The sequence below is a fragment of the Pinus tabuliformis genome, chromosome 6 (genome assembly GCF_031772625.1).
Source record: "Pinus tabuliformis cultivar Carrire ecotype Pingquan chromosome 6, CPIR1, whole genome shotgun sequence".
Taxonomy (NCBI): Eukaryota; Viridiplantae; Streptophyta; class Pinopsida; order Pinales; family Pinaceae; genus Pinus; species Pinus tabuliformis.
The window spans coordinates 250,824,136-250,848,749 of record NC_142292.1 but is presented as its reverse complement, the minus strand read 5'-3'; the positions used below and the strand labels follow the sequence as shown (position 1 = coordinate 250,848,749).

Sequence of the window (24,614 nt, the reverse complement as noted above, 5' to 3'; positions counted from 1 at the left end):
CTTAACTACTAGATTTTAATGAAATCTAGCAATTTCTAGAAAATATTAAATTCTCCATAATTTATGAATTTTTTACAATTAATGAAATTAAAAAGATGTTTTTTCATCATTCAACCATTCCAAGAAAAGACCTTCGATCTGCCTTCCAAATGTTTTGGTTGGAAGACCAATCACACTCCCAAGACACCTCCAATTCTCCCTTCTTCTCAGTGATAGTACAACTCCCCTTCATGGGGCAAACTTCATCCTTGTGCCTTCGTTCTTCCCTTTGTCTTGTGGTTTTGTGTGATGTGTTGTTGTATTGTGTTTTCTCCATTATCTCATCTCCTCATATATATATATATGTTGCGAGGGGAATACCAAGGGGTGTGATCCTTAGTGTTCCTCCACTCGTTGCAACACTCCACTTACACTAACCCATCTTTGTTTTGTCTTGTCTCGTGCTTTCCATCCCAGCCAACCCATCTTTGGTTCACTTGTCTCATACCTTCAATCCAAGTCAGCCCATCCTCTGTTCACTTGTTTCATGCCTTCGGTTTAAGCAGATCTGCTCCATGGAACACTCATCTCACTTCGGTTCGCCTTACGACATGACTTGTTCAACTTTGGTTGTTCCAACATTGACTCATCTTAACAATTTGGGCATGCATGCCCATAGTTAGCCTGTTTAACCCAACGTGCCCACATAACCTCAAATTTCCTACAAATGTTATAAGTAACGTCACATTTCTTGTGATGGCAATAGTGTCACACCCACATTTCATTGTTTAGGTATGCACTCATCTTGAGGGCTTGACAAATGCACTTTGATTCGGAACGTATAACCTTGTGACTTCAAAGTGTCGGAAAAAATTATGCAAACCATTTAATTCACCAAATTAAACAGAAAGTATATGTATTTCTTTGTAACAGAGATAGATCTCTGGTCCTATAAACAAATAGCCTCCTACACTAATTTAGGTCCCGTATCCCATATATAAAAAATCTCATACACCCATATCTAATTTTTTATATTTTTAAATAGGAAAACCTATCCTTTAGTATCTAAATTTAGTATCACCTTAAATAAACTTATATAAACCAGTTATCTATATATAACATGGAGTAGCATTTTTAGCCTGTGCAAAACCGTAGCTTAATCTGCAACCCAACTCAAACCTAAATTTGCGTAATCTGCAACCCACGCAAAACATTGGAGAAGCGTAGGATTTTGTCAATGCCATAATACAAATAGCGTAAGATTATGCCTGTATTTCAACGGGCACCACCGTAATTGAAGTCCCAAATTTCATTTCTCGTTTGTATGTTGACCTTCGTTTTCGGTTTTGGCGTGCCTTTTTACATTGATCTTCATTCGTCCAGTGATTAAGAAAAGCAGCAGAATGGCAAAAACTGGGGGCATTACCAATGCAGTGAATGTGGGCATTGCAGTACAAACGGATTGGGACAACCGCGAGTTCTCCTCTTCCCTGGCTCTCAATGTTCGTCGCCTTTTCGAATTTCTGCTACAGTTTGGTATGTGGGTTTCTATTATTATCTCACACTTTTAGCTCTGAAAATTTGGGGATTCTTTTACGCTGCATCTGGTTTAGAATGGATCTGGGTTTCATATATTTATTATTAAATGTACTGATAACTTTCATCTGTGAAGACAATTATGCAATGGATCTGTATAAATCTCGCGCACTGTAAATACGAAAACCTATATTTTCCAATGAAGGGGCATACTTTTAAACAGTCCCATCTTTGTCAGCTTTCTATGATGATCTACAATATGGTCTTCCAGCTCTTAGGTTCCGAGAACTAACACATACCCATATAGACCTCCCTTTTATGCACCTCAAAGCCGTGCAGTTCTTGATTACCTATCTCCTGAATTTCAATATATGATATGTTGCTCATTTGTGTGAACTCAGCTGTGCATTATGTAGCGGGCATGTGCGCAACTTCGATGTGTATATCGCCCCCTGGTTTAGATGGGTTTGTATTGGTGTCCGTATTCAATTCACACAATTCATTATCTAGATTCACTACTCATGTCACATAGAAACACACAACGTGTTGATAGATCCCCTGCCCTCTCCTGGACTGTAGAGCACCTGGCTTTTGTCAGTGCAATAATGAGGGTTTCTTACAAAATAGGTTCTCTTTCATTTTTCCAGCACCGAGCTATAAGAATAAAAAAGTCATTTGGAATTGTTTTTGTTTGTAGTGTAATTTTATGACAGAAGGCTATTTGATATTTACCCTTTGTTCAGAGGCCTCAACTAAAAGCAAGTTAGCGGCACTGAATGACAAACTGAGTACATTGGAGCGTCAGCTGGAGCTACTTGAAGCGAAGGTCAGCATTGCATCAGGTACTTCTGGGTTGGCTTGATCCATGCCCTTTGCCTATTGGAGACACGGAAAGAGCAAATTTTCAGGCCAGAATGATGAACTTAACACCTCGGGACATGAGGCTTAGCATCCTTCAGCACGATCTGGCATTGCACTAAAATATGGGAGTAACTGACAATGCCTTACCTCATATAGTTGTATCTGTAAAATATGTGTACCTGTGAAGTATTGATGCGTAAAATCTGTTTCTCCACCATTTTATACAAATCCAGGGCAGATATCATGATATCTTAATTAATTCTAAATCCCCGCAGATGATGTTTTTGCTCCCATCTTTTAATATGTCTTCTTATATTGATTTCATCTAACCAGAGCGGGATTTTAATGAAATGTTGACATATCAGGAAATTTTAGGTTTTCAGGCTGATGAGAGTAAATCTAAAGTTATCTGTACTAAAAGACAAGGCAAGGTTTCCCATGATGTCATACTGGTACTGTTGCAATAGTGATTCTTTCTTTGTTTTGTTTTCTCATGGTAGCATTATTCATCCGTTCTGTCATTCTACTTTGTTTTATTTTTCATGGTATCGTTTTTCATCCATTCTGTCTTACCAATTTTATATGTGCATTGTAATCGTATGTCATGAATTTGGGCGTAGAATTGGGCATTTGCTAGTTCTACTTAATCTTCTATTTATTTTGCTTGAATTTCACCTTGCTGAGTTTCAAGCGTCATTTCTCTTGAATCCTTGTCTGGCTTGTTAGTAAATGGAAAGGAAGAATGAAATAATTCATAGTATTTTCCAGGAATGACTAAACACTGGCAATAGCATAGATGTATACATGAATATATTATATAGCAAATTTGAAACACAGAAGGTTTCTATATCCCAGGGTAACTTCGATAATGATAAGAATATATAGAATATATTATATAGCAAATTTGAAACACAGAAGGTTTCTATATCCCAGGTTAACTTCGATAATGATAAGAGAATATATAATAAGTTTGAAGAAGATGGGCTTGGAGAAGTAGAACAGGGATTAACCCATGAAACATGTGCGAAAGCCTTGAAGAGTGCTATGTTTAGGCGGTGTGATACAGCTGGTATGAGTGCTGTTCAACAACAATCGGAATGTTGTGCTCCTTGTTGATAACAACAAAATTACTCAAGGTTCAACAAATGGTCCTGTCGGGTGAAGAATCATGTGTGGTTGGATGTGTGATTTGGTCTTTCTTTGTTATTCTGAAAATTTATCTACCTCCTATTCTAAACTCTAGCAGATGACATTCTTTTTATCCTCAAGGCTGAAGCATTCCCTGTCTATGGAAATGAGCTGGAGATAACGATGACCCGGAGAGGTCATATCCAAGGAGCACCCAGAAGATGTCTTATGTGAAACCGCAACATGGTTTTTTTTAACAATAATAAGAATTTTGTATTACATCTAAGTCTGCCCCTGGTTCACAGCAAATGCATTAGGAAATACATCAATCATAAATCTAGGTCTTTCAGATTGATCTTTCCTATCCAAAATCAAAACTGTCCTTTCGAGAGGTGCATTATTCACGCAGACAAAGAGAGGGGGTTTTTGGAGGTGAATACCTTTCAATAGAACCCCAGAATAAAACAAAATTTAGAATACATACACTCCTAGTTTATAATGTAACTAGATGCTGCATGACTTATCATTGGAACTAATACTAAGGAATGAAGGATGACTTTAATTGGCCATTAACCATCAGTTCGCCAAATTTCAGATTGCATCGCAGATTGGCACATACATCAGCTTCCTTATTATTATCCCATAGTGCTTATAACTCATAATAGGGATATATTTTGTTGCCTTTTTGACACGTTTTAAGATATTATCCAAAAACTTATCTCTTCGAGACGAATCTTTAACCATGTGTTGAATGATAATAAAGTGTCCCCCAGGCCCCAACACAATGAGAGATGAAACCTGATTTTCTTTGGCACGAAGGATGTCTTGTAGTAAGCCATAGGCATCTGCCCGATTATTTGTCACCTTTCCCAAACCCCATGAGTACTCTAAGACATTTGTTTCACTGGGGCCATACATAACCCCTCCTCCTACTACCACCCCTGAAACCACAATACAGTTACCAACAATGGGAGATAAGGGAAACATGGGAATATGCAGCAGCATATGCATTTAAAAGACAAAATACAAGAAATTTCACATAAATTTATAAAAAATGTCCCCAGTCAAATTCTTTACCTAAAATTTGAAGCATTGCGGAGAAAAAGAAGAATTCTAAGATCTAAAATGAATTCTAAGATCTAATTTTATCCCAAGGGATTAATATAAATGCAAAAGAAAGTTCTGTCTAGGAGATATGAAATTTAGCCCGAATGATGTCTAAAGAGAAATACTTACAAGATAGAACAGCATGTGAAATACCTGAACTTCGTTTCATAATCCTATAATAAGGAAAAAGGTAGCTTTTCAATTGAAGAAAGGCATTCAAGTAAACATTATTGCAATGTTCTTCCTGGCCAACTAATCACCTCACAGTTGTTCCAGGGAGTAGCTTCTCATTAGACTAAGAGGAACAATAAGAGTGAATATTCAGCATGCGGTACAAGGTTGGACTTTGAATGCTTAATATACGGAATATATATCAGCTATATTTAATGGGACAGTTCTGCCCCAATTGCATTATGTTGCTTGTCCTTCAGACTATGCCTAGGCAAACTTGGGAACTGGAATGATTTCCTAAAAATAGCACTTGGTTGCAGTTGGAAGGTGATCCCTTAAGTCAGAGATGTCTTTCAAAATTTGACTCTTAACTGTTTCCAAGTTGAAACCTACATCCTTGCCTTACCATCTTCTTTGCAGCCTAGAACAAACAGGGGTGGTGGATTCAAAATCCAATGACTAGTCTTTGATTGGTCTTAACTGAAGAATACATTCTTTCTCTGAATCGACCTAGTAACAAGTTACTGACTTTCTCCAAATTTTGACTTTGCTGCATAACAAGACTTTGGCAGTTCTCTGCCTTGGCTCGAAAGTCAGAGCATTGTGCTTTGAGCATCTTGACTTCTTTGTTCTTTTGGAGATCTGCAATTTGGTTTATCTTTTCCTCAACAACGGGTAATTTTGTGACATCTAAATGAATTGCTGAATCTTGTACTCTTAACATTTAAATATATGCTGCTGCAACTTGCATGACACAGGAAAATTGTGCAGCTCAGATATTACTTGCAGTGTGTCCACAAATGCCATTTCGGCTAACTCACCCTTTACCCGACTCTTCTTGCTTCTTGGTGTCTCCCATGCAATCAAAAAATGTGAGTCTCCGCTGCTTCTTTCGTCGAGTTTTTGCACTTATTTGTTCTATTGTCTTCTCTAGTGCCTCCGAAACTAGCCGGGAATTTATCATCCTTCGACTTAAAAATCAAAATTGAAGTTTAGATAAAAGAAAACGCCACTGAACTTTTGTTGCTGAGTTACGGCTTGTTGATTTGATTAAAGCATTCCGAATTCCAACTCTTGACATGAAGAAATCAATGAAAGGGGTCTAACTTAGCTGGACCAGTAACAACTCTAGAATGAAATACTCCAATTCTATGTGAATAGCCGAAAACTCTACATAAGCATGTTTCTCAACTACACTATTACTTTTAACATTCTGTCTAGGGAATGATTTCTGTTCTTGCCAGTAGCAGCTTCAACTCCTTCAAAATTGAACGACTAGTCTTTAATGGGCCTCAATTGAACAATCGATCTTTTCTTTACATCGATCCAGTTATTGACTTCCTCTAACTTCAGCTTTTGCTCCATAGCAAGAGTTTGGTATCTCTCTGCCTTGGTCTGACATTTAGCACATTGTGCTATGAGCACTGGGACTCCTTTGTTCTTTTTGTAGATCTGCAATTTGACTATCCTTTTCCTGAACAATGGGCAGCTTCCATGACATCTAAATACATTGTTGAGTCTCCTACTTCAGCCATTTAATTGTATACCGTGGGGACTTGCATGACACAGGAAAATTCTGAACCTGTAACAAAATTTAAATTAGTCAACAAATCGATTCGGGCCTACTCACCCAAGACAGCTACAAGCCGTGCATTTTATCCCTTTGTGCACCTCTCCCTTTCTAGTGGCCAATTGCTATAATGGAGAAAGCTGCAAGCCATGCATTTTATCCCCTTGTGCACCTCTCCCTTTCTAGTAACCAGGTGCTATAATGATTCTATATCAACATCTATTTTCCCTTATCGTTCTTCCTCTACTTATGTCTTACACATCTTCCCCATCTTATATTTTCTTCCCAAAATGATTTTTTTTGTTTGTAAAGGATTAGCAAAATCATCTCAGATTTCATTTGAATTTGGGCATTTTTAAAAATATTCCTCAGATTGAATGCATTCTACACATCCACAATGTCTCATAAATATTATGATGACTGACTTTATTCCATGATATCCTGCGCATGATTACCATTTATAGCACTCGATAGGAAAGTTTGAGAAAATTAAATCATGTGATCACTTGTATGATATCCTCTGCATAATTACCATTTATAACACTTTATAGGAAAGTTTGAGAAAATAAAATCATGTGATCACTTGTATGATATCCTCTGCATAATTACCTTTTATAACACTTTATACGAAAATTTGAGAAAATAAAATCATGTGATCACATGATCGGAATCACTCATACAATATCTCGTGCCTAAGTCATGTGATTCAAATTCGACGACCTTGGAGTTCAAAAATATTTCGACAATAAACAATTACATGATAAAATTCGATTTGAAGTTTGACAAATTATATATATATATATATATAATTTTTTATTATATAGTATAACTTTCCTAAAATAATAAAAATATCAAATAATTTTAATGGTGATGGTATATTATATAACTTTATAAATCAAATTATTAATATATTAAAATTGGTATATTATTATATATAAGTTATATAAATTTAAACCATGATTATTAAAAATCTTAACCTTAAATCATGTAAATAATTTGTTTTATATATAAATACATTAAAATTTGTATATTATTATCTCAATAATTTGTTTTATATATAAATGCTTTAAGATTTGTGTATTATTATTCATAATTTTAGGGATGAATATATAAGTTACATAAGTTTAAATTATGGTTATTAAAAGTTTTCAAGTTACATAAATCATTTTTTTTTTTTTTTTAATTTATATTTATTATTTCGACTTTAGTTACACAATTTTTTTGATGTATATTTATTACTTCAATTTTAACTACACAATCCTTTTACGTATTTTCATTACTTCGACTTTAACTACACAGTGCGTGTTTAGTTAAACCCAATGGAATAAAAAAAAAAATTAATGTAATATTTTCAGGCTCACATTTGTATGTATCTTAAAATTTTCCATTATGTGTGGCGAATTTAAAGGAATAAATTGGATTTGATTTTAGGTTTGGTGAATTTCGAACTTCAATTTTGAAATTCATACAACTGGATGACTTAGTTTGGTGCACAATTCCCATTTACAACACTAAAATTTGAGAAAATAAAATAAAATACAAGTCTTGAAGTTTAGAGAGGCCAATACCCTCCATGCCTTTACTGTCATGTATTTGAAGCTACAAATCAACACAGCTAGAGTGTGTGGAAGTTAATATGCAAAACATAATATTAATATTTTCTGAAAAGTGAACGCAATAAGTTATAGTTCATTTAAGGTCATTGATTTTTAGACTCTTGAAATGAAAATATTAAAAAGGAAAATATAACTAATACTAATTACACTTGTATTCTTGTTTTATTAAAGTATCATTTTCAACTAAGGTTTTAAATTTTAACTTCTTAACAAATAGGCTTAAAGTTGGGATGGTAGACCATTTTCAAAAGGAGGGAGAAAAAGAACCATGTGCAAGCATATGGAAGATATACGCTTTTGAAGAATGTTTACAAAGTTTTACTTAGAACTTTAACTAGAATAATTTAATAGTCTCTTTGTGGAAGGTTCAAACAAAATGAACTTTCCAAATCACAAAGCTAAAAAGCATGTTGCCTAGATATAAAAAAAGGTTCAATAGAAGGTGAACATTGCAACATGAAAGCGCAGTGTCACCTCACCAGTGTTCACGCTTTTGGGTAGTGAGGGTGTTTTTGGACAGCAAGATGCCAAATAAAGGAATGTGAACTTATGAAAAAATTGTATTCTTTAAGGACTAAGTGTTTGCATATGTTAGGCATGCATGCTTATTAGCTTTAAAAATATAAAATGCAATGATAGTGATCTCATTACTTTTATTAAGTGAAGTATTTTCTTAATGATATTGCTCTAGATGAATCACCATGCAATTTAAAGCTTAGCCAAAAAGGCTAAGAGAAGAAACATTAAAATAGGTTAAACGTTAGAGGGAATCATGGCATCAATGATGTATAGTGGATGTATAAAGGTCTTTTTTAATTTGGAATTGGATATATATTTGATTTTTTTTTTTGAGGAAATTCGCATGAACATATCCAAGTGACACTATCATATTTGTGGATGATACGACTATAAAACTTGTAACATTGATTAATGTGTCTCATTTAGGGGGATTTGATTCCTGTACCTATTGGAATAGAACTAGCCAAATGTCCAACAATATGAGCAACAACTAGTTGAGTTAACCTCTTGGACTTGTATATATTTGAAATATATTTTTTATATGCTTGCACATTAGTCATACATACCACATTTGAATTATTAGGGAACAATGGAAATACTTTTTGAAGCAGTGACACATTAGTCTTATTGTGGCTTCGATGCCACCTTTGGGAAATTAGAAAACAAGAAGCACACAAGAAAGGTGAAGTTGCAATGGTGATTACCAAGTTAGTTGTTAAAGAGTTGCACACTTAATGAGATAAACACCTATTGATATGTAAAGATTGGGCATCTATCATCCTTATTAAGTGTTTCCCACTTCCTTAGTGGGAATTGCAATATGATTTTGTGTTTAAAACTAAGATCAATTGATCAAAATTTTATCATCAATGGCATAAGGGTTGCCAGTTGACCTGAATTATGCAACGCTTGCTTAACTAGACAATCCATGCACCTAGTTCAAATAAAACAAGTAATAGTTAATCCCTTGTGCACTTTACAAAATGTTTTTTTCTTCCTTAATTTTTTGAATTATAATTCAATGCATTAAAAATTCATTGGAAAGCAATGCATAAATAGAGATTGCATGTATGAGAGTGTCAGGCCAGGCAATAACTCGATAAGGCAAAAATGATTCGTGTGTTTTATTCCATCAGGTAGGTCTTCATTATATACATGAGGGAGAGATTGATCAATTCATCTTTCGATGACTGTTCATATTTATTATTTATCTATTTACATATATTCACCCAATCACAAAGATTAGGTGTCAAAATTCCCCCCCTTAATCTGAAAGGATGTTGGTGAGACCAAGCATCATTCTGAATCATTCAAGCTTTTCTCTTCCAAGCGCTTTGGTGAAGATGTCTGCAATTTGCTCATTTGTGGAACAATGATGGAGATGGATTGTTTTGGCCTGAACATGGTGTCGAATCAGATGATATTTAGTATTGATGTGCTTCGTTCGATCATGGAACTTTGGGTTCTTGGCCAACTTTATTGCAGAGGTATTGTCAATCATGAGTGGAGTTGATTGTACTTGTTTTACCTGCAAATCTTCAAGAATTTTCCTGAGCCACACAATTTCTTTTGTTGCTTCAGTTGCTGCCACGTATTCTGCTTCTGTTGTGGAATCTGCTGGAACTGATTGTTTGCGTGATCTCCAGGAGACAACTCTTGATCCAAGACTCATAGCATATCCTGAAGTAGATACCCCAGTTTCTTTGTCTCCATCGAAGTCTGAATCAGAGTATCCAATCAAGCTGAAGTCGTCCACCTGTGTATACTTGATTCCAAAGTCTTGAGTCCCCTTCAAGTACCTTAGAACTTTTTTTGCAGCAGACCAATGTCCCTCACAAGGCTTTTGCATAAACCTGGAGAGGATTCCAACAACAAACGAAATGTCTGGTCAGGTAGTAGTTAGGTAGTTGAGACTTCCTACAAGTTGTCTATACTTTGTTGCATCCTCAAATTCTTTTCCTTCAATAGATGTGAGCTTTAAGTTTTGTTCCATTGGAGTAGTAAGAGGATTGCACTCTGTCATGCCAAACCTGTTCAACAGATCTCTAATGCATTTCTTTTGAGAAAGAAATATGGACTTTGGATGTTGGGTTACTTCAATGCCAAGATAGTAATGAATATGGCCCAAATCAGTCATTTCAAAACTTTTCCCCAATTCCTTCTTTATGGATGCATTGTAGCTTTCATTGTTCCCTGTCATCAAAAGATCATCTACATATACCACAAGATATACAACTGTTTTTCCAACTTTCTTGACAAATGAAGTTGTATCATCAAGATCATAATGTTTGAAATTGAGTTTCAGAGGATGCTCAGTTAGTTTTTCATACCAGGCTCGCAGTGCTTGTTTGAGGCCATATAAAGGACTTCACCAGTTTGCATACTTTATGTTCATGTCCTTTCACAACAAATCCTTCAGGCTGGGACATAAAAACATTCTCTTTTAGATCTACATTTAAGAAAGCAGTTTTTACATCCATTTGGTGGACTTTCCAATCGTTCTGAGCTGCTAGTGCAAAGAGTGTCCGGATGGTAGCCCATTTTGCTGTGGGGGCAAAAGTCTCCTCATAATCGACCCCTTCCTTCTGTGAAAAACTTTTTGCCACAAGCCTAGCTTTGTGCTTGTCAAGTGAGCCATCAGCTTTATACTTGTTCTTGTAGACCCACTTGCAGCCAATTGGTTTGGTTCCTAATGGAGGATCAACCAGCGTCCAAGTGTCGTTCTTTATGAGGGCATCATACTCATTTTGCATTGCTTCTTTCCATTCGTCATGAGAAGCAGCTTCTTTGAAGGAAGTTGGTTCAAAATCTATAGACAAGTTCAATTCACAATCATAAGAAACATCTATATCAACAGGTGAATTAGAGTCATCCACATCACCTCCATTTTGCCGGTTTGAATGTCCCTGTTTTTCCAACCTCATCAGGATGAACACTTTCAAGTGTCTTTGTCAGCCACTTTGGGGGACCTTTTTCGGATGGTCGAGGCTGTTCCGTTGATTGAGTTGGGACTGAGTCAAGATGGAGTCTCCCAATTCTATCAATCACATCACTTAAAGCATCATCCGTTGTTGGAGTTTCATGCGAGGGAGAGTGTTCTTCAGAAGAAGATTCCACATGTTGATCTAGTATAGGAATCCCCCCTTCAAGATGTGGAATCTGATTATCAAATTCTTGAAATGATTTTGCTTTTGCAAATCTATCCAAGTGATTAAGTTGCCGCTCAACAACATTGTCAGTTTCGGATGATTCAAGAAAAATTACATCTCTAGATACAACAAACTTCTTATTTACTTCATCATAGAGACGGTATGCTTTGGAGGTGTTTGAATACCTCAGAAATATACACTTACGACTTCTAGCACCAAGTTTGTTTTTATGTACCTTTGGTATCAAGGCATAAAAGGTGGAACCAAAGACCCTGAGATGCTTTATCGAAGGAACATGTCCATACCACATTTCATATGGAGTCTTGTTTCTTATAGCATTAGATGGACATCTATTCTTTATATATGCAGCACATAGAATAGCATCAACCCAAAACATTATCTTTACATTTTTGAAGAAGAGCATGGATCGTACCATATTTAAGATTGTCCTATTCATTCTTTCAGCTATACCATTCTGTTGGGGATTATAAGACACAGTTGTTTGATGTTTGATCCCATGTTGGCGAAGATAGTTTTCAAATTCATTTGATGTGTATTCTTTTCCATTATCAGTGCGAATAGACCCAATATGAGATTGTGCATCATTTTCAATCCATTTATGAAAATTCTTGAATGTTTGAAAAGCATCAGATTTGTTCTTCAATAAATAAACCCAACACATTTTGGTGTAGTCGTCAATAAATGTCATGATATATTTATTTCCATTTGCAGAAGGAACAAGCATTGGACCACATAAATTTAAATGAATGAGTTCAAGTTTTCTATGTGCTCTTGAATGTGAATCATGAAAAGACTGTTTGCTATGATTTCCTAGAATGCAAGCATCACATTGCTTAAGTTTCCTAGGAATTGTAGGCAAACCAGCGACACCATTTTTCTTCAACAAGCAGAGACTGTGATAGTTCAAATTTCCAAATCTAGCATGCCATAATAAATTTGATGGAAGTGTACCTTCTTCATGATGAGAATTGTATGAGAAATGTTGTGCACGAGCAGAGGTTCCTTGCAGCTTGAGAAGCCTTTCTTCTTCTATTCCCCTCATGACAAGTGAGTGGTCAGATGCTTTTCTTACCTCAAGCTTGCTGTTAAACACACATGGAAACATAGAAAATAGGAAAGATAAATCATGCAATGCAATTTTTATTAACAATTGATTTACATTTATAGTACAATATCTGACTCTTGGGTTTCAGATCCCAAGGTCTCTTGGACTGCTTAGTCTTTTCGGCTTCCACACTAACCCTTTAGGATTAGGTGTCCAACATTCCCCCCCTTAATCCGAAGGGTTATGTATGAGTCCAAGAAGAGAGCTGTAATACAAAATGTGCAAAAAATGCATGGCAGCACTAGGCTGAATGTGCTCTATGAAATGTTGGTAAAAAAGGGCGGTGGTTTAAGGATGACCACCAACACTGGAACGCTTAGTGCAGTTCCCGGAACTCTTCCAAAACTGGTAAGAAACTGAAGTTTTCTGCTAGAGGAAGTGTTCTCAATCTGTGATGGTTTAAGGATGACCAACAACTCTGGAATGCTTAATGCAATTCCTGGAACTTTTCCAAAACTGGCAAGAAGCTGGTGTCTTCTGCTAGAGGAAGTGTCCTTAATCTGTGATGGTTTAAGGATGACCAACAACTCTGCTGGAACTCTTCCAAAACTGGCAAGAAGCTGGAGTCTTCTGCTAGAGGAAGTCCTAGATTGCCAACTGAAGGCATGTTCAGGCATCTTGTCTCTGGCTACAACTCTGAAACTGGTGTGGCAGGTTGTGGCTCAGGCTCGCTTGATGTGGTTTTGAAGCTTGTAGATGACCATCATTTCCCCCCCTGTCAGATACAAGGTGAGAAGATGGAGAAAACTCGACTGCAAGACTGTTCAATATTCTGGAACAAGTTCTGACATGTGTTTGGAATATCTTCTTGGCTGTTGATGCCCATTGCCAAGAAGCGATCCATCCAAGATGAATCTTTGTTCTTGCAGGACGTTTGTTTTTGAAGCATCTGTTTGAAGAATGAGTGGTTTTATGACAGTGCTCACATGGATGAAGATCAAAACAATGATCTTTCAGATGGCCAACTCGGTCACAGTGTTGACATTTCACGATCTGTTGTTGTTGTTGAGGAAGAGGGGCAGAATCTGGAACAGCTGAAACTGAACTGTCATAAGGAGCAGGTGAACTGTCATGAGGAGCAAGTGAACTGTCATGAATGAATCCAGCACTCTGAAACTCAATGGGCTTTGAGTAGTCTGGAATATGAAAGGACAAGTCCTTGTCATATCCAAGACCAGTTTTGTGCTTGTTGTGGACAAGCTGTTCCCAAGGTCTGATGATGGGCTTGGGAAGTGCAGATTGAGTTTCTGCATCTGCATGTACACTTGCTGCTTTATTGGGTACTGAATCTGAATGAACTTGAACAATATTGACTTGCTGTTTATGGGAGTCTGCTTCATTGTTCTGAACAGAAACAGGTTCAGAATGATGACTCCACTGCTGTAATTCTTCCTGCTGTAGCTGTGATTCAAGCTGCAAAAACTCTATCTTTTCTTGTGCATATTGCAGACATGTTTGAATGTCTGAAAGAGAGGCTTTGTTAATTTTGACTGTGCTGTTAGCAGTGGACATGATTAGAGTTCTCAATAATTCTAATATTCTTTCAAGCTTAGCCATTTTTCTACACCTTAAAAATCTCCAAATCCCACAGAAAAATGTAAGCTGCTAAATATCTTCAAGTTGCACAAGAGAGCCCTATAGCTTAAAGGGAAAAATCAACCAGAGATATCTTGAAACTGTCAAAATTATACAAATATCACCAGACTTTCAGAGATTCTGTTCTTTAAATTCTGTAGAAATTTCACAGCAAGAATGAGAGGCTCAAAGTCCTTCCAACACAGATACAATAGATATGTTTCACCCTTAAAATGCTCAGGTATACCAAGATACGCTTTGTATGGATGCACAGCTAAATGACTTCTTCCTTCTTTGAAATTCGAACTTCAACTACAGGAATGGATTACATATACCTCTGATATATCAACTCAAATAATAACAGAGATTGGAAGCAGATGAACAACTAATATTTCAGTGAAGATTTGCTCAAGAGATTATTAGAGACTGATGAACTAATAACTCCAAACAGATCAATACATCACTGAAGTTTGTGTTGCAACCCTCATGAAGATGGAGAATAGCCTATGCATATTTTGATGCATCTATGCCACTGTTCAACTCCGGGCAGAGTTTCCGTCCTGACATCTCTGTTGATTCGCCAGGTCTCGTTCAAACTGGATGCAGATCCTGCAAATTATTTGATACAAGTGCCCATTTATTAATCCAGATACAATTGCCCATTTATTAATCCACATCCATTAATACAGAGCATTTAAAGATGTAACAGGACAGTTCGCTCTTGGGAGGCCGCTTCTAGCTCTGATATTTACACTGGATCGATGAACCACGCAGAGGTATTTAAACCTTCAAACACCATAAACTTTCCTGGGAAGAAGTGCAAATGGGTGGAATTATACAGCACAATATGTAATTTAGCGTGGATGTTTACACAGCATGGCGCATATATATTATATCAGTCACAATTATTAACAAAATCATAGAACCGTTCCATACAATATTTCTTCCTCGGCGATTAAACAACAGCAGAGTCTTCAACGCACAAAGGGAACCGCACAGTCTTCAACAAGGAGTGCACAGTCTTCAACAAGAATAACCTGGTCCGACTGTCTGTCTTTAAAACTCAGTATCACTTCGTTGGCAACCTCTTCACTAATGATTCCTCGTGCTCGGCGAAACTTTAGTATGTCCAACAAGGCATCCTCTGAAAATTCTGGATGGAACTGAATACCAAGTACAGTGTTTCCAACAGCAAATATTTCAATATCTGTCTTCGCAGAATAACCCAAAACAATGCCGCACTGCTCCAAGTCTCGTTCGTTGTTCTGCAAATCTCATACACGATGTTTACATCCCGCTGCTTTACCACAAGTCCATTGTACATAGCAGATTCATGTTTACAGCCTTCAACTCAAAACAGGAGTAACGCAATCGATGCACATATGTAATACAAATGCCTCAAATAACGCACCGAATAGCATAACGAACATCACATGCATACCACGTGTTTTTCAGAAGGGAGTTATAGCATACAACCTTCAAAGGCCGGTGTTTAAAAACATTCAATGCACAGAATTGATGCCATACATATGGCAATCAATGTATTAACGCATTAATGTAGAATGCAACACCATACGTGTCAACATAAAGCATATGCACCACTCTTCAAGCACACAACCTTCATGGTCTTTAATTCAACGTATTACCAAGAATTCAACGAACAAAGAAAGATAGATAAGATATATCATGCAGTACTAATAAAAACAAATTCCTATGATTGCCGAAACTCAGCGAGTATAACTGAGATTGCCCCGCTGGAGCCCTAGCATCTTTTCAGAAAACCCCTTGCGCAGATGGATTTCAAGGTGGAGACGAGATTATCAGGCTGAGATGCGGGCACGTCCACCATGACAAGTGTCTAATCCAATGGCTTCAGATCAGAAATATATGTCCAGTCTGCCGATGGAACTTGCCTCCCCGTTCTCGTTTCTTCGCACAGTAATTCTAGACTCTCTTTCTTCCATGCATCCCACTCTCAACGCCACCAGTTCGCCTTGTAGCATTGCACCAACTCATTCAAATGAGGCCACTGCTCTAGATTTTCTCTTAGTGGACATGAGTAGTCAGTGGAAGGGCAGCATATCCAACAATAACCGGCTTTGGAGCTTCAAGCTTTGTTTGAAGATCAATCTGATAAAATGTAAAGAGCAGATGATGCTGGGCAGTAAGAATAGCTGGAAGGCAAAGCTTAATCTCATCATGGTAGCATGCTGTTCAAGCAGAAACAACAACCTGTGTGTGAGCCCACTTTTGAAATGACACACCTCTATCTTTTGGATATATAACCTCTAGTGCATGTTTACGGATATCCGCATCGTCCTTCCGCAACTCAACCCTCATAAACAGATTGCGCTTTCTACTCAGGTTAACTGTTAAAGGATACACAAATAGACAGTGAAGCAGCTGAGAAAAAAGGCTCGTTCTTTGTCAATGCTCGAAAATCCAAAGCCCGAAAGTCGTCATTGCCATTTTCCAGCACTGCTCCTTGAAGCATATTTGAACGGCTACCACCAACCTCCCTTGCTTCATGGTTATTCCATTTTGAACCACCATTGGATGTTCGTTACAATCGGCTGCATGCAACCAATCTCTGGCCGCGCTTCATATGGCAGAGAGGAGTGTTTCGAATCAGGTCAGCAGCGTGAGAGAGGGCAGCGTTTAATACCATTCACTGTCACCATGTCAGGCACCAGTATTCATGCGTAGAGAGGCAGTAAAAAACGCACCAGTAACAACGCTTCTATGCATTCATCAACGCTCAGGTAAAAAACGCATCAACGCTCAGGTGTATAGCACATTCAGCAGGGCAGAGGGCGCAGTGTCAGGGCAGAGAATGAAACGCATGACAGAGGCAGCGCTCAGGTATGAGCAGCTCAGACACAGAATTATGGGCAGAGGTGCAGGACTGACATGCACATAACAGGCCACAGAAAAACAAGCGGCTCTGATACCATGTTAAACACACATGGAAACATAGAAAATAGGAAAGATAAATCATGCAATGCAATTTTTATTAACAATTGATTTACATTTATAGTACAATATCTGACTCTTGGGTTTCAGATCCCAAGGTCTCTTGGACTGCTTAGTCTTTTCGGCTTCCACACTAACCCTTTAGGATTAGGTGTCCAACACTTGCCATCAAACATATGAATGGAGTGACCTTGCTGGTGGATGTGGACCAAGGACAGTAAGTTTCTCTTGAGCCGTGGGAGATATAGAACATGATACAGAAGAAAGTCTGGAAGACCAGGCAGTTTAAACCTGATTGTGCCAAGCCCTGATGGCTTGATTTTTGATTGGTCTGCAAAGTATACTGCTCCATCAACATTTTCAGTGAAATCTTCAAAAAAATCTTTTCTATGAGTCATGTGGCAGGTTGCTCCTGAATCAAGCAACCAATCATTTTTCCAAGAAGCAAGTGAAGCATTAAATAAATCTTCATTTACTCCAATGTTACATTGTGCCACAACATAGTGAGCAAATTTAGGTGCATTACCTTTGTCTGTATCATCAGTTTTAACTTTATGTTGGTTTCTTTTCTGCTCAATTTTGTCCCATGGTAGCTTGCATGTAGAGGCATCATGTGATCCATTTCTTTTGCAGTGTATGTAGTGCAAATCTGCTTTTTCTCTTTGAGAATGTTTGCCCCCCCTGCCTCTGAAATATCTTCCTCTTCCTCTTCGACCACCTCTTCCTCTTGTAGAATCTTGAGCAGGATGCTTTTCTTTATGAGCAAGGCACATAGCCTCTTCAGAGGTTCTAGGGGTTGTCTTCTTTCCAAAAGCTTTCTCTTTTTCAACAAATTTTTTCACAAGAGAGTCAAAGGTGATATCTTTGAGATTTCCATTTGCTTGCAATGACTCAAGATAATTGGAGTAAGTAGGATAAAGTGCCTTGAGAAAAGCGATAAGAGGAATATCCAATTCAACCTTAGTGGATTTGATATCATGCATTATAGACTTTACTTCAGATGCAAGAGCAAAAGGATCATTATTTTGCAGTTCAAGAGTGAAGAGTCTAATAATGAGTTGAACAACTTCAAGTGCAGAATGTGAGTCATAGAGTTCTTTAAGATTTTGTAAGGCTTCAAAGGCAGTTGAATATAACGAAATATAGCGACTCACCTCTTCATTTACAGATGCTGCGATTAATGCATAAGCTTTGCTGTTCTTGTTTTCCCAAATGACGAGCTCTTTGTCTAAGGTAGGCTGTATTGGTTCATTGTCTCCGTCTCCGACACACACTTCTTTCCACAACTCATTGAAAATGAGCGTGTGTTTTATCATCCGAGACCATTCAGGATAGTTCTTTTTGCCAGTGAGAACTATTCCCACCATGGATATGATTGAATGTATTCTGTAAAAAAAAATTCTGCTGATAGAAAAATGCTTCTGCTGGGAAAATGTGCTTCAAAAATAATACAGCCTTATTCTTCCTTCTTGAATTAATATACAAGGATCAAAACTATACTATATGCATATAGAATATCACCATATTTTATTTTTTTATTTTTTACAATATGGTTGCAATTCAAGAGAAATAGTATCAACTGCTCAAAAGCGAATCAGAAATCTGATGCAAATCAGAATTTGCCAAACACTTGGACGGAAATATAAATCCCTATGCTCAAATCCTATGCTTTATACCTTGACTGCATACTTTCTCATTGGAAAAATACATCTCTTTCATTTTCTATCTCTCAATGTTCAATGATCCCTGATGCTTGGTAAGGCGTCACGTGATAATTAAATAAGTGTTTAAACTCAGCTTCTGGCCAGTCTTGAAGGGAGCAGCGTATATCCCATTTCTAAATGTGGACGGATTCCACAAGTAGCAGCGGCTGTTCGCAGGCTAAAAGCTTAGGCCAGCTCTAAAAAAAAACTAGAGCGTATACATTCAACAGGTATGAAACATCATTTATATAAATGGACCCTCATAATTGAACAACATATATATAATATACAACAACTCGCTCTGATAGTTTGCAACAACTCTATATCTTGTAGCAATGATATCGGGGATATCAAGGCTGGAGACTTGGACAATTCCAACAACCAAAAAAAACTTCAAAAAATCATAACCGAGGGGAACACACTTGCAAACCTGAGATTTCTACGGTATAGGTCATCACAATGTATAATTGCAGATTTTCACAAGAGTTATCAAAAGACTTGTATCCAAACGGGAAAGAGAATGCGGAAGCTTTCAAAACCATTCCCCGGATGCGCACCAACAACCACAACTACATGGGTCTGGACGCTTTTCAAATATGGCACCACTGGTTTGAGGGAACAATCACAACTACGTGGGTCTGAGCTTTTCAAATATGGCACCTCAGTGGAATAAGTTGCCCAGAAGGAACAATCCCGGTTAGGAGGACCACAGTTAATGACTTAATGCGCTTTGATTCCCTTGAACAGTATGGCAGAAAACCTAACTATTCGAACATCTCAAGCTCTCAAAAACCGACCGTTATTAGTGGAAATGGACACGAGCATGCCATAGCCTATCTGAAAGGAGGTGCAGCCACTAACGTTTATGGATAGTCCAGAGAGCTAGAGAGCGCATGCAATGTAGCAGACAAGCGTACAGGCACTGAATATATATGGGCAACGAATTATATGGAGGAGCAACGCTTTTATATGGAGCAACACTTCTATATGGAGAGCAGAGGAGTAGACTAGGGAGTTACAAAGGACATAAAAGCTAAAAAAAGGAGCTAGCTCTGATACCATGTCAGGCTAGGCAGTAACTCCATAAGGCAAAAATGATTCGTGTGTTTTATTCCATCAGGTAGGTCTTCATTATATACATGAGGAAGAGACTGTTCAGTTCATCTCCCGATGACTATTCATATTTCTTATTTATCTATTTACATATATTCACCCAATCACAAGGATTAGGTGTCAATAGAGAGAAAAAATGTTATTTACTTGAATAGCTAGTTACATAGCACACATTAATATCTAATGTTGGTTGGAAAATATAAAATGTTTATAATGATTAGAAAGAGAAGAATTTAGATGAGCCCAAGGAGATGGTCCTTGCAAAAGAAACAAGAAGAGGATGAGTTTGTTTTGCTACTTTCCTCTAGTAGGCTCTAGAATGAAGGTCCCGTACCAATATTACCTCTGCCAACCATGATAACATCTGGATTTACATGTTTTAGTTTGTTGTGAGTGCCCTTACATGGATTTTTTTTCCTAATTAATTCTTCTTCACTTGAAGTAGAGAGAAATCAAGAATGAAAACTATGTAAGCAGTGAATAAAAGCATGGAGCAATAATATTTAACAAACACATGACAAATTTGTTATTCATGCATGATACTTTGAAAACGAAAAACAAGTTTAATACTCAAGGCTTTATTATTTGACGAAAAACAAGTTTAATACTCAACGTTTTATCATTTTATATTATTTATAAGAAGATAAAAAAATGTGAAAGAATAAAATTAATAGATGAGGAGCTTTTAAAGCTAAAGTGAATTGGTTTGTACCTATCCAATTCTATTGAATTCATTCATTTTTTAGAAATAATAGCAACAAGGTGGTATACCAACATGCAAAAACACCATATGCATTCTTCTATTGCTAGTATTGTGGAAACCTAAAATCCTTCTTAAAAAGATTGAGATTTTTTTCTCTTAAGTGAAATCTTCCATTGGCTTCTTGTAGTAAAAATTAATTTGGATCCATTAAAGGTGTTGGGGGCGGAGGACACAATGTTATTTTTAAAGGGTGGCAAAGAGAAGTCATTCATCTATCCATACATTTTTGCAAAGCATTGAGTTGAATTGAGATGTGAACCATAAACAATAAGGATGTTGAGGATGTAGAGGTCTTGAAGAGGTATCCAGTTTTGCAGTAATTTCAAGATGTGTTTCCAACAGAGATTTCAGAGCTACCGCCTCATAGGGAAGTGGACTTTTCTATTGATTTGGTACCAATGGCATCACCAACATCTAAGACACCTTATAGGATGAACACTCCAGAGTTAGTGGAACTAAATTTGCAGTTGAAGAAAATGTTTGATAAGGGATACACTAGGCCAAGTGTGTTGCCTTCGGGTGCACTAGTATTGTTTGTCAAGAAGAAGGATGGTACTCTTAGGTTGCGTATTGATTACAAGAAGTTGAATAAGGTAACCATCAAGAATATGTATCTTTTTTTGAGGATCAATGACTTATTTGATTAGCTGAAGGAAGCAGAAGTATTCTCGAAGAATGATTTGAGATCATGATATCATCAGATACACATCAAAGAAGAGGACATTTACAAGACTGCTTTCCGGACCAGGTATGGGCATTATGAGTTTCTTGTGGTTCCTTTTGGTTTGCTAATGCTCCAACTACTTTCACGTGTTTAATAAATAGTGTGTTGCTTCCTTATCTAGACAAGTTTGTGATTGTATTAATTGATGATATATTGATATATTCTAAGAATGAGGAAGAGCATGCAGAACACTTGGCAACAATATTAAGATTGTTAAGAGAGCATCAGTTGTATGCCAATCTTAGTAAATGCAACTTCTTTCAGAAAAATGTACATTACTTGAAACATGTTGTCTCCAAGGAAGGCATAAGAGTGGATACAAAAAAGATAAGAGTTATGATGGAATGGGAAGTTCCTTAGAATGCAGATGAGGTTAGATCATTTATGGGGTTAACAAGTTACTACAGGTGGTTCATCAGGAACTTCTCATGGATTTCCAATCTTATTACATCATTACAGAGAAAAGTAAAGAAATTTGAATGGATAGAGGAATGTGCAACGAGTTTTGAGCAGTTGCTTACAAATGCTCCAGTTCTGGTGTGTCCAGATGCCTGCAAGAGAGGACTTGGTGGAGTCATGATGCACGAGGGACATGTGGTGTGTTATGAGTCAAGGAAACTAAATGAGCATGAACAAAATTATTTGATGCATGATCTTGAATTAGCAACGATCATTCATGCATTGAAGATGGGGAGGCACTATCTTCTTGGTGGGAGGTTTGTATTGACGAGTGATCACAATGGGATGAGATATTTGTTTGAGCAACCGAATCTGAATGCCAGGTAAACTAGGTGGTTAGTTGTGCTCAGTGATTTTGATTTCAAGATCAGGTACATTAAGGGTAAGGAAAATAGAGTTGCAGATGCCCTTAGTGGAAGAGTACAAGTAAATCACATTGCAACTATGAGTTCATATTTGACATATGTACAGGATCATATCTTACAGGTAGGACAACAAGATGACAAGTATAGGGAGCTTAGGCATAGGTTACAAAAACAGGGTACATGTGAACATGATGTGGATTACATCTCACAGGAGATGGTTTGGTCAGATGTAAGGACAATATCTATGTGTCAAACAACAGTGAGCTCAAGAACCTTATCTTGCGGGAATTCCATTAAGTTGTATTAAGGTCACCCAGGATATCAGGGGACATTGGCAGTGATTAAGAAGTTATACTATTGGTTGAATCTAAAGAAAGATGTAGTTGAGTTTGTCACAAAGTGTTTGGATTTTCAACAGGTAAAAGCAGAGTGCAAGCATCCAAGTGGTTTACTATAGCCAATTCCGATTCCAGAATGGAAATGAGAGGTCATTACTATGGATTTCATCACAGGTTTGTCGAGGACATATAGAGAACATGATTCCATCATGATTGTCGTTGTCAGGTTGACAAAGGTAGCTCACTTCATAGCAGTTAAGTATACTTATCTATCTAGTGAGGTAGCACTTGTCTTCATCAGGGAGATAGTGAGGTTACATGGTATTCATAGGAAGATTGTGTCAGGTAGAGATTCAAAGTTCACTTCCAGGTTTTGGAAGTAGTTATTCAAAGGTTTGGGTATAGAGTTGGCCTTCAGTACAACTTATCATCCGCAGATAGATGGACAGACAGAGAGGGTTAACATGATTATGGAGGACATGTTGAGAATGTATGTTATGCACCAACAGAGGAGGTGTGGGGAGTATCTTCCACTGGTTGAGTTTGCATACAACAATGCGTATCAGGAGTCACAGATGATGAGTCTGTTTGAGGCACTTTATGGGTAGAGTTGTAATACTTCTATCGATTGGAGTGATCCGGTGAACAAGGTACTGATTGGACTAGACATGTTAGCAAAGGTGGAATAGGAATACAAGGTATCAAGAAGAACCTAAAGGAAGCATATTATATATAGAAACGTTATGCAGATCAAGACAAGGCATTTAAGGAGTTTCAGGTTGGGGGCATGCATATTTGCGCATCAATCCCAAGAGAAGATCTTTGAAAATTAGGTCATGTGCCAACTTGGCACCTCTATATTGCAGTTCTTTCGAGATCCGTGAGAGGATTGGATCAATGGCCTACAAACTTGCACTGCCTCTAACAGTGAAATTCCATGGCGTTTTCCATGTTTCATTGCTTAAAAGATATGTGAAAGATGTTGATCATGTGAATGATTGGTTTGTATTGCAGGTGGAGCCAAAAGGAGAATTCATGTTGGAATCTCAATGCATTTTGCAACGGAAACAAATCATGCTTCGGAACGAAGAAATTGAGCAAGTTAAAGTGCAATGAAATTACTTTGGGCCTGATAAAGCTACATAGGAGATGGTTGATCAAATGTAGGCTATGTTTCCTTCATTATTTGCTGGTGAAGGAAAATGAGTTTTGGTATATGTACATATGTATGTATGGGTGTTATTGTAAATACCAAAATGAGTTGTGTTATGAATCTCCAATAAGCAATATGGTTTTCATGTTGGTTTTACTTTTCCGCAGGTTGTTCATTGTAAATGCTACATCGAGCTAAGTTATAAATCTCCACGGGAAGTATGCTTTGGTTTTTAGTGGGCTTGCTAGTTACAAGTGTCATTGAACACCGAGGATGGTGATCCCCTAAGGGGGAGGGGTTTGTAACAACCTCGGGTTCAAATTTCATGTAATAAAGTTAATAAAGGAAAAATAAGCCCAGGTTCATGAGACGTATTCCAAGCTGAAAGTCTGGCAAAAACATCCTAGTGGGTGTTCATTCAGTTTATTATGGCTAATAAAAATTGGAAAAGGCATTGAAAAGACAAAGAGACATTAATTGGCATTTTATTTATGAAAATTATGGAAAATAGGAGAAAAAATAGGTGAAATGTCAAAGCTTTGCATGAGGAGGTAATTTAAGGAAAATGAACAAAATAAAGCCCTCAATAATAAAAAGGCTTTCGAGGATCAATTCGAAACCTTTTGTCAGTTTTAGCTTGGAGCTCTCTCTCTATTATCTCTCTATCATACTCTTGCACACTCAGA

General features: G+C 37.3%; 1 protein-coding gene across 1 annotated transcript; it reads left to right on the top strand.

Annotated features, from left to right (window-relative positions):
* The first annotated feature begins 1,087 nt into the window (after positions 1-1,087).
* On the top strand, positions 1,088-2,868 carry LOC149258335 (protein BRICK 1-like). Its single transcript, XM_089415163.1, has 3 exons — positions 1,088-1,235; positions 1,363-1,515; positions 2,259-2,868. Exons 2-3 carry the CDS (start codon positions 1,383-1,385, stop codon positions 2,375-2,377), a joined length of 252 nt encoding a protein of 83 aa, XP_089271289.1. The 5' UTR covers positions 1,088-1,235; positions 1,363-1,382; the 3' UTR covers positions 2,378-2,868.
* The last annotated feature ends 21,746 nt before the right edge of the window (positions 2,869-24,614 follow it).